General features: G+C 40.9%; 3 protein-coding genes across 8 annotated transcripts; 1 reads left to right on the plus strand and 2 right to left on the minus strand.

Moving 5' to 3' along the window:
* Nucleotides 1–192: 192 nt before the first annotated feature.
* Nucleotides 193–5,618, minus strand: LOC146381830 (uncharacterized). Of its 2 annotated transcripts, XM_084937965.1 has the most exons (13): nt 5,526–5,618; nt 5,069–5,167; nt 4,066–4,225; nt 3,700–3,930; nt 3,482–3,610; nt 3,188–3,361; nt 2,769–2,929; nt 2,518–2,679; nt 2,306–2,418; nt 1,144–1,258; nt 962–1,060; nt 696–867; nt 193–610 (listed from the first exon to the last, which is right to left on the minus strand). In XM_084937965.1, the coding sequence occupies exons 2-13, from the start codon at nt 5,108–5,110 to the stop codon at nt 477–479; spliced, it is 1,692 nt and encodes a 563-aa protein (XP_084794091.1). In that variant the 5' UTR covers nt 5,111–5,167; nt 5,526–5,618; the 3' UTR covers nt 193–476. The 2 variants fall into 2 exon arrangements, with proteins under 2 accessions (XP_084794091.1, XP_084794090.1); XM_084937964.1 differs by lacking the exon at nt 5,526–5,618 and having other exon boundaries at nt 5,069–5,493.
* Nucleotides 5,619–5,806: 188 nt separating this feature from the next.
* Nucleotides 5,807–10,456, plus strand: cfap119 (cilia and flagella associated protein 119). Of its 5 annotated transcripts, none has more exons than XM_084937974.1 (9): nt 5,807–6,095; nt 6,748–6,805; nt 6,891–6,956; nt 7,046–7,209; nt 7,530–7,600; nt 7,712–7,828; nt 8,526–8,604; nt 9,642–9,716; nt 9,823–10,456. In XM_084937974.1, exons 2-9 carry the CDS (start codon nt 6,780–6,782, stop codon nt 9,975–9,977), a joined length of 753 nt encoding a protein of 250 aa, XP_084794100.1. In that variant the 5' UTR covers nt 5,807–6,095; nt 6,748–6,779; the 3' UTR covers nt 9,978–10,456. The 5 variants fall into 5 exon arrangements, with proteins under 5 accessions (XP_084794100.1, XP_084794101.1, XP_084794099.1 ...); XM_084937975.1 differs by having other exon boundaries at nt 5,810–6,095; nt 6,748–6,782; XM_084937973.1 differs by lacking the exon at nt 5,807–6,095 and adding an exon at nt 6,287–6,558.
* On the minus strand, nt 10,042–15,231 carry phkg2 (phosphorylase kinase, gamma 2 (testis)). Its single transcript, XM_084937971.1, has 10 exons — nt 15,025–15,231; nt 14,661–14,772; nt 13,691–13,866; nt 13,537–13,591; nt 13,361–13,426; nt 12,321–12,484; nt 12,148–12,238; nt 11,908–12,061; nt 11,638–11,763; nt 10,042–11,544 (listed from the first exon to the last, which is right to left on the minus strand). Exons 2-10 carry the CDS (start codon nt 14,753–14,755, stop codon nt 11,299–11,301), a joined length of 1,173 nt encoding a protein of 390 aa, XP_084794097.1. The 5' UTR covers nt 14,756–14,772; nt 15,025–15,231; the 3' UTR covers nt 10,042–11,298.
* Between the last annotated feature and the right edge of the window lie 87 nt (nt 15,232–15,318).

Below are 15,318 nucleotides of genomic sequence, written 5' to 3' on the forward strand. Positions count from 1 at the left end.
GAGATGTCACATGTAATCACAGTGATACAAATCTGAGAGGCTGATTGAAGCTGCAAAAGTTGTACTAATCAAGCTGATAACACTGTGGGCTTTTTTTTTGTCACGGAAAATATCAGCAATGTAATGTTTAAATAATAAAATTCATTAAGTAAACATAGAGAACGATTAAATATTTTAAATATGACTCTTCGCACACTTGCAAATATTTTAATACTGTTAATCAATATTTAATGGGTAGTTTTCACATGGTAATCTTTCACATTTGAAAAGTTCTTTGCACATCTGAGAAATATGAAAAGTAAACCCTTATTTTAACAGTGGTGGTAAAATAGTAAACAGCCCTATAAAACAAGTCTCCTCTGATGTCTGTGGCATATTAAATGTATATGTTAGTGTTACAGTCCGGCAGGATACAGAACATGAAAACTGATCCTGTGTGGGGATCTCTTTAAGCACTTGAGGCACACCAGCATCGCTCACTCGCAGGCCAGCTTGCCATCAAAGGATGAGAGGGTAATGGCAAAAGCTTGCAGGGCACACATAGGGAAACTGTAGTCCATAGAGAAGACGTCCTCAGCTACGCGGCCAAACTGCATCACGATGTAGTCCTCTGGAAAAAACAGGAGGGCATTGAAGTTAATGAGCCAAATCGTTTCTCCAGTGGTTATTCAGAGACGGACAATAAGTCGTCCTACCATTGTCAGGGTGGATGATCTGGAAGTTTTTGACAGAGGCCTGGGTGACACGTCCGTGAAAGTTGAGCACGTACGACTGAGTCTGTTCGTTCCAGCTTGGGGATTTGTTCACCAGGGTGACCAGTTTGTCCGTGTTGCCATTTGCATGGCGGGTCAACAGAGTCTCCAGGTCCTGGAATAAGAGGATAAGATAAGTTGATCTGAAATAATTCACTCCTATCACAGGTTTAATAACACTGTGAATGAGTTTTATGTTTTACTTATACATTTTTGGGCCGGATGACCACTCTTTCATCATTCTCCAGCATGCCAGGGATGAGCACCGTCATCTTCCTTGGACCCTTGAAACCCAGCACATTTGTCTCCTGGAAAGTGATAAATGGTTGTGATGTATGTTGGAAAGCTTTGTCTATTCTGCAAATAGCATGCATGTGTGTGTGGTACCTACGTAGCAAATTGCTGCTAGCTCTTGCCTCACTGATTCACACTCTTTTATGAAAGGTTTTTTCTCCGGGTTTTCACCTCCATCATAGACTGTGAACTTTGTACCTAGCACATTTGACCTGAAACAAATGAGTCCTATCAGAATCACGATCTAAAACAATTTGAGCTAGCACACACACCACAGATGCTTTGATGCTCACTTATTTTTTCCGGTAAGTCAGCATTGCAGATCTTTGTTAGGGAAAAGGCCAGAGTGGTGACAAGTGCTTTTAAACCCCCATTAGCCGGGTTCACTCTTCAGATGGTTGTCAGCTCACTTTGGTCCAAATTGGAACATCAGCAATCACAGATGGAGTGCAGTGGCTTTTTTTTTTTTTTTTACGCATTCGTGGTGCTCTCACACTAATCTTATGGTGCTTTTTCTTGAGTTCTTTATGTCTGTAGCTGGAGCCTCCCATGTGTCATAGATTCTATTGCAGGGCAAATGATTTCTGGCTAAGCCAGACAGGTTACTGTGCGTTTGAAGTGTTAAGGAACAGTTGTTAGACATAAGGCAACTGGGCACGTGCCTGACACGAGCTCTGAGTATCATAAAGGAAATGTGAAGGAGTGTGTACTTTGGTAGTGGTGAAGTGGGAGATCTGTGCAAGATATATGACGGACGCTGCTCGACTGAAGCCAGTTTACTTTAAAACCACGCAGATATTTCATACCTCTCAAAGAAGCAGTCAGCTGGTATAATAAAGCAGACCCTTTCCTGCCCTGTTCAGCTGTCATGAGAACAGTTTGACCATATGGCATGTAAGAAGTGCCAATCCATCTTACTGGAGGTGCTTTGGAGGTGTGAAACGCCTCCAGATTACCTTAACAAACTTACAGCGAGAGTGCCAAAGGTCGGCAAGGCTGTGAATGCTGCGGATAAGACAATTCTTTAAAGAAAGAAACTTTTACTTTGCTTTACTTTTACTATAACTCGCTGAATTAATTTTTATGAAAAACCTGAATTTTCTATGTAAATAAAAAGGTTTAAAAAGTGAGTTCAGCTGTCCAAAGATCTCCAAGGAAACGTGGGATGAAAATGACCGAGGTTACAACCGATCAGAGCTGTGGCACAAGACCAAAAGACCGGATCATACTAGATGTTTCATTTTAAATGGTGAAATCACCTTAGTTTTCCTATGTAGGAGTTTGTATCTCTGGATAGATTTGTGGGGTCAGTGGAGATGAGATAGTTGGATGTTTTGCACTTCTTTCTCTTTCGGCCCGCCATTAGAAACACCTAGAGGTGGCACAGTGATTAAACAGAGGGAGAAAATGATGCTTTGACACAAATGCGACAGCAAAATGAAATTACTGTAACTAAAATCAGTGTACCAACCCTCTTTCCATCCTCTTTCTCCATGTGGAGGTAGTAAGTTGGGTAAATGCCCTTCTCCATGCCTCTCCTGTCCCTCGTGACCCTGCACTGGATCGTCACATCTCTAGGAGCAGGACGTAAGGCAAACTTCTCAAGATCTTCCACTGATATTGGAGAAGTTGGCTGAAAAGAGAAAGGATGTGAATGATTTTTTGAGATCTTTTCCATTTGTTTTTTGTTTGATTTTGCTTCTTGCGCTTGTAACGTCTTACTCTTTCATTAGATTCACTGGCTGTAGATGAACTCTCCCTGTAGTTGGAGTTCAGGGACGCTAGACTTCGTGTAGTTTTCTCTGCTTTGTGTGACTTTTTCTCTTTTTTCTCTTTCTCTTGGACCTCCTCGTCTTTGCTCTCGTCACTTATTTGGCATCTGGCTATAGAGATAAACAATGACAATGTTCTTTTATAAAACTTTAAAGAACCGGGGATCATACAAAACACCTCCAAAGGTTGATTCTGTTCATCTGGGCGTAGCGTTTTGTGGGAGAAACGTTTCGTCACTTGGATGAGTGACGAAACGTTTCTCCCACAAAATGCTACGTCCAGATGAACAGAATCAACTTTTGGAGATTTACTTTCCTGGATGATTGAGAATGCATCAAGACATCATACAGAACACATTTTTCTCTCACATGTGTCCAGGTCTTTTTTCCTTTTAGGTGTTTGAGAAGCATTCCTCTGAAGCCCATCTTCTTCTTCTTCTTCTTCTTCTTCTTGTTCAGCTTCACTTTGATCTTGTTTAGTCTTCTCTGGGCTTACCTCTGCTGACACTGCTTCAGACGTTAAAGCCTCCTGTAGGTTCTTCTCTGTAAAAGAGCAGACATTTGCATAAAGCTTGATGTGAAGCTCCTTTAATTTAATGGAAGTGGGTTTTTTCTTGTTAGATGCAAAGCTCTTAGAGTGGAAGTGTGAATTTGTTTTATTACTTTTGCGCTCTTGTTTGGTTGTCTTGTTTGTCTTCGGTGCGTCGACAGAGTCTTTGCTCTTCTTCTTTGTTTTTTTCTCCTTCTTCTCCGTGTCTTTTTCTTTCTTCTTTTCCTCTGTCTCTTCCACCTCTGAAAAAGCAGTTAGTTGCTGATCAATAGGCGTCTGTAACGAACAGCGTTCATCAAAGCACGGGACAGTTTCTTACATCACCGCTTACGTTTTGCTTTGTCCTTTTTCACATCTTTCTTCTTTGTCTTTTTCCCTTCCGCTTGGGCTTCGTTGGCCCCTTCGCATTTCACCTCAGGCTCTCTGTCAATCTCCAAGTTCATTTTCTTGGGAACGACTGGCTTCTCTGCAGGCATCTCATCTAACTCCACATTTGCTGTTGCGTCACCTTCACCAAGTGTAATCACATCCAGTGGGTTATCATGGGCATGCTCAACTTGATCTTCAAAATAAGCAAAAAACAAACAAACAAAAAAAGATTTATAAATGATAAAAAATAAAAAATAAAACCACACATTGTAAAGACATGTTTAGTTTTTTTTAATGATTTATTCTAGTTAATTATTCTAACACCAACCACTAAGAGAAGTGCTGCTCAGTGATTGGCTGATCAACAGAGGCGTCTCATCAGAGTGGACAGCTTTGTGCTTTCGATTCTTCTCTCGAGTGTCCCGGTTGGTCAACACCATTTGAGAATCAGCTCTCTTCTTCTGCTGCTTCTTCATCAAAAGGGTTCGCTGTGGGTCACACATCAGACAAACTCAGTCTCTACACAGTGTTCACACATGGACATATAATTACATAGATATGGTCCAAATGGGCTCTTGAGAGTCATTAATAAAACGATGTTCTGCTTTCTCTCTCATGCAACTGAATTCAGTTCAATTCAATTTTATTTATGTATTGCCAAATCACAACAACAGTCACCTAAAAGTGCTTATATTTAAGGTAAAGACCCAACAGTCAGAGGACGAGCACTTGGCAACAGTGGGAAGGAAAAACTCCCCTTTAACAGGAAGAAAGCTCCAGGAGAACCAGGCTAAGGGAAGGGCTCTGGGAAGTTAGATGGTGAGTTGTAGTGGTTTTAATTCTGGACAGCCTAAATGATTGCTCATGCACCTGCATGTTCATTTTCACAGTTTACTACACTAATACTGCTAGTTCTTAATTTAGGATTAGTACTTTACTACTATGGGTTACGTGCTGACGTGACTACTATAGGGCATATATGTAAAGCTTAAATAGATCAAAACCGCATACTGTATAGCATAAATGGGCCTGGGACTTGAAGTTTAGCAGCTCAGGAAACAGCAGGTGGTTCTGACACAGACTGTGACCTTTTCCAACTGGAGAAAGATTTTTTTTTAATGTAGCGATTTTTGTAAAGCTATGCTTAAATTTTAGTACTTGTGAGCAACAATTGACAAAATTTTAGTGTTTGCTCCAGTCTCACTGTGACAGTTTTGCATGCTTTTTACAAAATGGTAACACCTATGTAATGTTTGCAATTACAATTCTTGTACCAGTGGAAACTAGAATATATAAAAGATATATTTAAATTATAATCATTGTATCTTCACCTGGTTGTCCAGCTTCTGTTGTCGTATGTCGGGCTCCTCCATGTCCGGGTAAAACCTCCCTATTAACTGATGAAGCAGTCACTAGATGAATCAGAGTATCTGCAAACAAAAGATGAAGTCCACCATCAACGCTTAAGGTGAGAACAATTAAAAAATGTCGACTGTGTCCAGAGAAAAACCCACTACGTGCAATTAAGGACGGAAAGCGGGTGTTTGATTGTGCCGCCCAGCTCCATCTGCCAGTCTGTCCACCTGCGTGCAGCAGAAGGCAAAGTAGATTAAATGGGGATAATGTTCTTAAACTACACAGCGGCAGCTCAGTCAGGGTGACGAGCAGCCTGTTGAACAGGCTTTCCATGCCTACTTCATGAAGATGTTAAGGCCTGCAGCAGAAACGTGAGGCAAGAGAAACAGGAATGTGGTGCCCCCATCCACTCCCAGCTCCTCCATCACTTACCCCGTAAACAAACACGGAAGCCACAGCAGTCGCACAGATAGCCCCCAAAGCTTCTCGCTATTACTCACTGAGGTTTGCTATGCATCGCTTTGGATTCAGTTAATGACCCCCCCCCCCCCCCCCCCCCCCCAAAAAAAAAACCAAACAAAAACAAAACATAAACAAAAAACAAAAAAACAAAAGCACAGCAGCTGTTGACAGAAAACTCAGGCAGGTTTATGGCGTTGCCATGGTTACAGCTTCACGCAGCGATGGAGAGCTTAAAAAGAGTTCCAAACCCAGCATCTTTAATTTTCTTTTATTTATCACACAACAGGCTGGCTCATTACATCTTTCGCCTGCAATTTTTTTTTTCTGTTTATTTTTAGATTTAACTTTCTACTCTTCATCCTGCATTATGTTGGCACTACGTTTGGCATAACTATCCGAAAACATACAGCCAAAGGTCGTTAGCCTCCTATTTTCAGCCACAAGAACAAGAAATCCAGCAGCAGATGGATGACTCCCACAGAGCGCTGATCTCGTCATCATGGGTTTAGCCGAGGACTTGCAAATGTACCAAGTGATGAGGTTTTTAATTAATTCATTATTATTGTTTTGGTTTTCTTTTTGTTTTGTTTCGTTGTGTGTGTGTGTGTGTGTGTGTGGGGGGGGGGGGGGGGGGGCACTTCACTTTACATTAAATTATAAGATAATAACAAATCAGTGCGGCTCATGCCGTTACCTTTAAGAGCATTGCTGCATAAATAAGATCTATTAAATTATATAACATGATGTATAATAATGTGATAAATAATAAACAAATGTTTATTTAGTTGTTTTATTTTGTAGGACCCTGAACCGGAAAAAGAAAAAAGTGGCCTGTTGCTAGGATACAGGTGGCTAACAAAACGGAGCATACTCCAGGCAGATTTATTTTCTGATATATTTTCTTTAAACTGTAAAACATGTTTTGAAGTCTGTCCATTTTAACTATAGCTAGTTATTTCACCTAAAGAAATAATAACTTTTAAAAATGGATGGGACAATTAAGGTATGCTCTTCAAGTTTTATTCGCTGCTTCTGTGTTCGGTTCTCTTTACTTCCTACTCATTTAGCCTCTGTTAATTTAAAAAAAAAACATTTTGGCATAAATATTCATGTTATATCTTACATTTGACAGAGCTTTTATTATTATTTGTAATGGATTACAATGTATAAAAAGCATCGTTTTCTTTTGTAGCTACCACATGACCTGAAAGCTAAAGTGATGTTATGGTGAGAGCTGGGTCACACACACGGTGCAGATCATTTTCGTTAGCTTCCATTTTATTTACACTTTGCCTGCCTGATTGTAATATTTATCCATGAATCTATTTCCCTCAGGACAGATGTAAGCTACCATGATATGGAAGAGATCAACAAAATGCAATCCATTCCCGATCTGGAGAGGTTTCTGTCACTCATTTATAAACAATAATCACTCAATTATAGGGCACAGACGTTATTTAGGGGGGGTTACTTGTTCTCCTCTGTGACAGTGCTCTGTGCAGTGTGCTTCGAGTTGACCTCCCTGAACCCAGAAAGGGAGTTCTTCTGGAGCTGTACGTTCAGATGGTGCTTTTCTGCAGAGAGCACAGCTTCAACAAAGAACAAACGTCTACTCTCTTGTCCATTATCAAGTCAATTCATGAAGCCAACGTAGGTAAGCAAAGTAGGTTTATCTTAACTATGTGTAGTCAGCAAGGGGTCTATCTGGCTTTGAAAATGATGTGTTTACAATCAAAACAGTACAAATTGTCTCTTCTCCTCACAACATTTGTTTAGCGCAGACTCAACTCTTCTGTTAAGTCTGTAAAAAATACAGTATTTAGGCAATTGAAGGAAATACTGTACAATCTTATGAGTCAGTGATTAACTCAGTAAGATTGTTGACCTAGTGTCACGTGACTTGCATCACCACCATTAAATGCCAAAGTATCCTTTAACTTTACATGACATGTGTCTGAACCTCCTTTCTTGCAGAAACTCCACTCAATAACTCGGAGCAGTGTTTCAAGTACTGCAGGGAGCTTCTGTTATGCCACTCAGTCAGGGTGTGTGCAAAATTTGGCAGTCACTGTTTCATTTTCAAACTCATACAGATCCACGACTGTAATGCTGATTCATGGTGTGTTTGTGTGTGCGTGTGTGTCTCCCCTCTACAGCGGCCTCCGTTCAGCATCAGCCTCTTCAATGCTGATGAGGTTAACCGTGTCTTAACATACATCCTCAACAACTACATGAAACACTACAAGCTATATAAATATATCTTTACCACACAGGTAAATGTCATGAATTAACTGACTTGAGTTTTCAGTATTTGTCATTAGGTAAAGTAAAATGTATTTCTAAAGCACATAGATTGTATTTAGTGCTACATGCTCGTTTGTGAAATAATAAATTATATCACAAATATACAAACAAACAAATATAGAATAGAATAGAATAGAATAGAATAGAATAGCCCTTTATTGTCATTGTCATACAAGGAAATTATGGGTGCTCCACGACAGCTGTGCAGGAGTAAAAAAAAAAAAATAGTAAAGACATCAGGAATATATAGGAACAGAAGAGATATATACAAACTAGAGGAATATGTATATATGTATGTACAAAGCAATAGAAAGGCACACAATGGAGAGCAAAGTGCTTGAAGGTAGTGCAAAGAAAAGACTTGGTCTGAATAGATTCTGAGTGGCTAGAGGTGGGTGGGTGTGTTGTGGGGGGGATAGTGTTAACAGTCTGAATGGCCCAGGGCAAGAAGCTGTTAGTGAGTCTGGAGGTGCCTACCAGGGGTCACCTGTGATGGCCCTGGTTTTTCCTGAGACAGGAGGATCTGGTGATGGCCTCCAGGGGTGGCAGTGGGCAGCCAATGATTTTTTTGGGCCATGTCAGTTACCCTCTGTGCAGCTTTCCTGTTCTCAGTAGTGCCCCCTGTGTACCAAATACATTTTAAGTAAGTTTTTTTTCCACCAACAGGTGAATCTTGATCTGTCTTTGAGATACTCTGGGATGCCGGATATTGGATCCCCTACCGTGGAGGATTCTTCTGCGCCAGGTAAAAAGCAAAGTTTTTAGTAGCATTAAAGTTACATATAGCGGGGGAGAGCAATTATATTTTATTCTTGCCTTTATTCTCCCCTGTTCCCTTTTTTCTTTCTCCCTCTTTCTTTTACCCTCCTGCCTGTCAGCTTAGACAATGCCATATCACACATATACTGTATTAACAGAAATAACACGAATAGAAATGAATAAACAAAAACAGATAAAAGTAACACACGAAGAAGAGCCTATAGAGAATTTACAGAGTTCATCTTGGAAAAGCAAACGTGTTTGGCACAAAAAAAGCTGTCAGACAAGGAAGACAAAAAAAAGGAAAAGCAATCTGAAATCATACAGTGTTAAGATAAGAAAGAAAGTAAATTCAGATGTTTTCATTCGCATTGCCACAGATGCATAAAATGAAGCAACAAGCTACGCAGTCTGCCTTTACAAACATTTGTGAAAGAATGGGTCGCTCTAAAGAGCTCACTGAATTTGAGCGTGGCGCTGTAATAGGATGTCGCCATTGCAACAACTCATTTTGTAAAATTTCTTCCCTCATACATATTCTACCATCACCTGTAAGTGAGATTATTGCAAAGTAGACGCTTTTAGGAACTGCAGAAACTCAGCCAATGCTCTGCTGGCTCACTTAACTGCAGAGCTCCGACCCTTCTCTGGAATTATCACCAGTACAGAAACAGTATGCCGGGTGCTTCATGGCATGGATTTCTTTGTATAGCTGGCTCAGAAATTCGGTTCATGTAGTGTATAAAAATCGTCTTCTACCTCTTTGCAGTGACTACATGTGTGATCCAATCTTGCACAGTTGTGGTTGGAGTGAAATTGGATCAGATATACTGCCTGACCAAGCATTGCCAAACTCTTGCAAAACATTCTTAATCTCCTTTTCACTTCCTGTGGAAATGAATATTAAAAGAAAAAAAATCTCCTCCAATCCAGCACCTGCCTTGTTATGTGTTGCATTAAAAATGGGATATTAAAAAAAAAAAAAAGAGTACTGAGCTATATTTATTACTTTTATCCGACCAGGTGTTGAGAATGAGACAGAGGCGGAAGATGGGACGTCTTCCGAAACACAGCAAGCCTCCATCGCGGCCCCAGCAGGTAAAAATCACGGCAGCGCTGCAGTTATGCTGCAGGCGTAACTTTTACAGTCCAACACAGCCCAAGCAAAGTCATGCAAGGAACGGCTTCATTTCCTCTCTTTCAGGAGCCACATCTGAGCTGAAGGCGCTGATAGAGCAACAAGTCAGAGAGCAGATGATGCTTGTGTCTGGGCAACTAGATCAGCGGATTAAAGAAAAAGCATCTCAGCAAAAGAGTGCTTTAGATTACTCACAGAACAGCCACAAAGCCAAAAAATAACACACTTTTTTTTGCCCCATCTAGATAGACGGTAGATTTCAAATAAAGCACTCCTGCAAAGCAGCACGATTAAAACATTTGTTTTATTGTCAATAAAACCGTTTTTCTCCATGTACAGCACAACATACTTTATACCTGCATTTATATAATTACATGTTTTTTTTCCCAAACAGGCACTTCCAGGAAATCAAAAAAACTTAATTCTCTCTAGATGAAAGAATGAACTGAGTTAGGAATGGTGCTTGTTAGTTTTACAGTCGCAAACGATGTTCACAGTTAGTCTTGAGTGGGTTTCCTGTTGAGGAATGCTTGCATGCATGAAACACGACAGAAACACTCCAAATATTTAACTTGAATATTTCACACGTGCCCCAGTGCTGACTCGTAATACTGGCATATATGTAAATCTGAGCTTTAACGCAGCACTTCTATGTACCTGTATGTGTCTAATAAAGGAGACTTATTATGCTTTTTCCTTATTTTCTGCTGTTTTTGTAGTATTATAATTTTAGGTGTTGTATTAAAGTTTCACGTAATAAGGAAGAAAGTTGGCTTAATGGTCGTGTGGCCTGAAGGTCTGCACTAATGCGCAGTAAAAGACATACAAGTGTTTTTATGAACCGTGAATCATGCAAAGCTACTCAAGTGGAGTCAATATGAGCATACTAGGTCCCCTAGAAATAACTAATCTGAGTGCTTTGATTTCCACTTAACCTACACAGTGCTTAGAAATGCATTCTCTACATCAGAGGGGTCAAACACACACACTGTGGGCCACACGTCTTGTAAGTCGTTAAGAGCGACACTTAATTTCACCATCATCTGTTTAGTAAATGTAGGATTTATTAAATACATAATTGTACTCGCCGCTAAAAGAAAAGGAACATTTTTAAGATTTTTTTAAAATAGATTTTTATTATAAAACACTTTCACTTGCGATCAAATTGGGCTGCATGTGGCCCATGAATTAAAATGAGTTTGACGCCACTGGCCTACTCAGTTATAATGGACGATTAACACATAAAATCCTAAATATATATTATGATGAGTTTTACTAAAGAGATCGTGCAAGGTGTCCTCAACGGCAAATTGCACTGCAAACCGGATGACCTGACAGGGAGTTTCAGACAACAACATAAGGAATATTAAGTGGTGCATGCTTATCTTGAACTTTCAGAGCCACGATGCGCATTAAGGCACACAAAGATCCCCCGTCCCTGCATTCCTTATCTTGAAACAGTAACTCGATGGAGCAAACACAGCAATGACAGCACATGCAAACGGATACATAAAAGCGTTTTTGAGCGACGAGGTTGACCTTTTATGTTTCAAACTCCTCCAGCTCTAGCAGCATGATCTTAGCAGCGTTCTGAAAGAGGGCTGCTCGGTTCTGCTGCTCCCCTTTCTTGACCCAGTGCCCGTAGATCCGGAAGGCGCAGCCGTCGATGAGCTTGCGCACGCCGCGGATGGAGTAAGGATCCCTCGCCAGCACCTCTCGGGTTAGCGGCCGCACCCTGCGGTAGCGGCTGTACATCCTGATGCAGGCGAGCACGCTCACTATCAGAACCTGGATGCATGGAAGCATGTGGAAGGTATTTCCTGTTTCACAGACAGTTTAAATCAGCGGCAATAACAATGCTGGGCTAACACAGCGGCTCACCCTAAACGTCTTTCTGGGGCTGAAGAGCCTCACATCCTCCCGCTGGTACTGCCTGAAGAAGGAATGCGCCAAGGCTTGCTCAGCAGTGAGACGGTTAGCTGGGTCCACCACCAGCAGCCTGGATATCTGAGTATCACAAGCACAAAGATTACAGAAGTACACATGAATGATTTAAGAGATGCAAATACTGCAATATGATTTATTCTTTGCACTGGAAATGTCAATATTAGGGTTGCTGCAGTACAGAATAAGCTGACCGTATGAGCTTACCAGATCCTTCACAGTGTCAGACCGGTCGTCCCACTCTGGGGAGCTGAACTGATAGCGACCCTCCATTATCATCCTCAGCATCAGCATCTGCTTACGGTGCCAGAATGGAGGCGAGCCGGCTAGTAAGGTGAAGAGGATGACTCCACAGGCCCAGCTTAGAAACACACACCATGCAAATGTTAGAAACGGCAGTTAGAAGTAGCACGTTTGTAAATCTCCGCCGAACAAAGACAGACTCACAGATCGACCTCCTTGCCGTAGCCTGGGTGCATTTCATCCATGGAACACTTTAGTATTTCGGGCGCCAAATAACCAGGTGTCCCACAGAGCTCTGATTATAACAGAAAAGATCGTTTTAAACTAATAATGGATGAACACTTGTCACAGGATATGCTCATGATCCACAGCCATACCTCGAAGCTTCTCCACAGGTTGTAGCTGCACGGAAAAACCAAAGTCAGAGAGTTTGATATGGCCATAATCGTCCAGGAGAATGTTCTCCGGTTTCAGATCCCGGTGCACGATGTTGAGGGAATGAAGGTATTGCACGGCCTCCAGCAGAGCTCGCATCATGCTCCTGTAAAGAACCGAATACACACATTTGATCCGTGTAAAATAGATTTCATCCGAGCGTGTCTAAGGTTCAGAGTAAACACTGTGTAATATGTTTGTGTAATTTTAATCATATCTTTGGCTTGATTATTCATGGGATACACAACATTGCTGGCTTCACCAAGTGATTAAAATGATTGGGTATAAAATGAAAATCTTAGAGAATCAGAGCTTCTCAGAAATAAAGATGGGTAGAGAGTCAACAATCTGCAAAAACCTGCATCTAAAAATTGTGAAGCAATTTTAGAATAATGTTCCTCAATGAGTTGCAAAGACTTTGAATACCTCATTATCTACTATACATAATATGAACTCCCATAACCTCAACTCAGAGAATCTGGAGAAATCTCTGTACGCAAGCAACAAAGCTAAAAAGCAGCACTGCGACTATGATCTTGCACATCTGGAAAGGCAACATCTGTGATGAAATGTATATACAAGTTTTAGAGCAACATGTGCTCCCATCCAGACAGGCCTTGCATTTTTCAGCAGGACAATGCTAATAACAAAAACTACAAAACTACAACAACCACCCCAAAAACATGAGTGTTTTTCTTTTTTAAAGCTGCAGCTTTGAGGCTTCCACTTTTTTGATGTGAGATTAAGTTGGGCTGCGTGACACGAGATTAAAAGTGGGTGTCGACACCAAACGTGTGATTATATTTAGATATTCAGCAGCTCTTTAATGCAGAGCTGCTCGCTGGATAACTTTTAAATAAAATCTTGAAAGGCGGCATATTTTGGAATATGGTCTGCAGAAACAGAACTTTATGATGTGCCCAATGCAAAATGCTGCTAGTATTAATTAATACAGATATAGTGCAGTCATGTTGCGGCTCACCTGGTTTCCTTCTCACTTAGGGTAACTTTTTCTGTGAGGTAGTCAAACAGCTCTCCACGTCTCATGCTGTTAACAAAAGACAGCAAATTGACAAATGTTGTTGAAAAAAAAAATTGAATTTCAGGTTGGGAGTGTAAAAAGAATTTAGTTTAATAGTTTTTTGTCCTCATACTCACAGATCAAACACCAAAAATATGAATGTAGCAGACTCATAGGAATCAATGAGGGTGACTAAAGGGAATGAAACAGAAGAGAGCTTTAACATTTACCAAACTTTATGGAAAGAAATTTTATGATTCTTTAACAAAAGGAGAGAGAACAGCAACATACTGATGGAGGGGTGTCCCTTCACCATGTTGAGCACTTGGATCTCTTTCAGCGTGGAAATTTTCACCTCCTCCAACTGCTGGATTGTCATCTTCTCAGCTGTGATCTCGATAATCTTCACCGCCAGCTCCTGGCCCGTGTGTCTGTGCACACACCTGCGCACCACACTGCTCACACCCCTGACAATGAGCATACAATACAGTGCATTTTCAACATTATTAAAAAATGACACGGTATTAAAAAATGTACACAGTAGCTCTGTGTACAGTATTTGCCCCGTTCCACTTACATGTTTCAGATCATTATACTCATTTTAATATTAGACAAAGATAACCTGAACACACTTTTGTTCCACTCTTCTTAGAATTCAGATGTGGACTTGCTGGTGTGTTTTGGATCATTGTTCTGCTGCATAACCCGTGTGGGCTTGAGTGTCAGTGGCTTAACAGACGGCTGTACATTCTCCTTCTGGATCTTCTGGTAGAGCACAGAATTCATTGTTTCATCAATTATAGCAAGTTATTGAGGTTCTGAGGCAGTAAAGCAGCTCCTGGGGCAAGTTAGGCCCGCAGTTCTTTAGATGTAGCTCTGGGTTCTTTTGTGACGTCCTGGATGTTGTCAGTGGCATCTTGGAGTCATTTTAAGGCCGGCCACTCCTGGGAAGGTTCACCGCATTTTCAGGTTTTCTCTATTTGTGCACAATAATGGCTCTCACTGTAATTCACTGGAGTTCCAAAGGCTTGTTTTTGTAACTCTTTCAAGATTGATAGATGTCAGTAACTTTTTTCCCACCTTTAATAAACAAAAACTGCATTTCGAATTTATTTGGGTTATCTTTGTCTAATATTTAAAATTTATTGATGATATGAAACATACAGTGTAACAAATATGAAAAACAACGACAACAACAAACAAATCACGATGGATGCTTTTTAACAGCATTGTATATCTCAGGCTATTTTGGTTGACTTACCTGCCAATCACCTCTTTAGGATCATACTTCTGATAAAACTCCTTGGCCCCCACCCAGTCTGGTAGTTCGTCCCCAACAACGATGTCTTTGGTCATGTTTACAGCTTATGGAGCTGTTAAAACAATAGTCACGTGTCTTAGTTTGTACCAGTGGTTCTGAATAAACAGGAACTAGTTACCTAACTCTTGATAAGGAAGTATTGTGCCCTTAGCTTTAGTTTAAATCTAGTTAGCAGGTCAAACGTGTATACACACATCTCCTCGACCTATTGTTATTTAGAAGTCCATCAAAACGGTTAGGTAACTGTCTTTGCTATGGCCTTGATACAGCAGCAGGTTCACTGACCGAACAGGAAGCTACTCACCATTTATGCAATCAAACGACAAGACAGAGAGGGAAACGAGGAATCAGGAAGCCCTCTCAGGTCGAGGAATCTATAGTGAAGCCATAACGTGTGCGATTAAGCGGCTACAGTAACGAAATTAGCTACCGTTAATGTTAACAGCAGTTAGCTATCACCTGAGCACTGTTTACATTCTGGTCACAGTCCTGGAAGTTATTATTACAGTGTGCCGCAGGAGCGCCCCCGAGAGGCCGGAGGGGACGTGGCAGCATGGTTTGCATTTTTGAGGTCTCGAATACACTCTCCAGATAAATT

This window comes from Perissodus microlepis, chromosome 8 (assembly GCF_051167445.1).
Source record: "Perissodus microlepis isolate ML-2025 ecotype Zambia chromosome 8, ASM5116744v1, whole genome shotgun sequence".
NCBI classification, from domain to species: Eukaryota; Metazoa; Chordata; class Actinopteri; order Cichliformes; family Cichlidae; genus Perissodus; species Perissodus microlepis.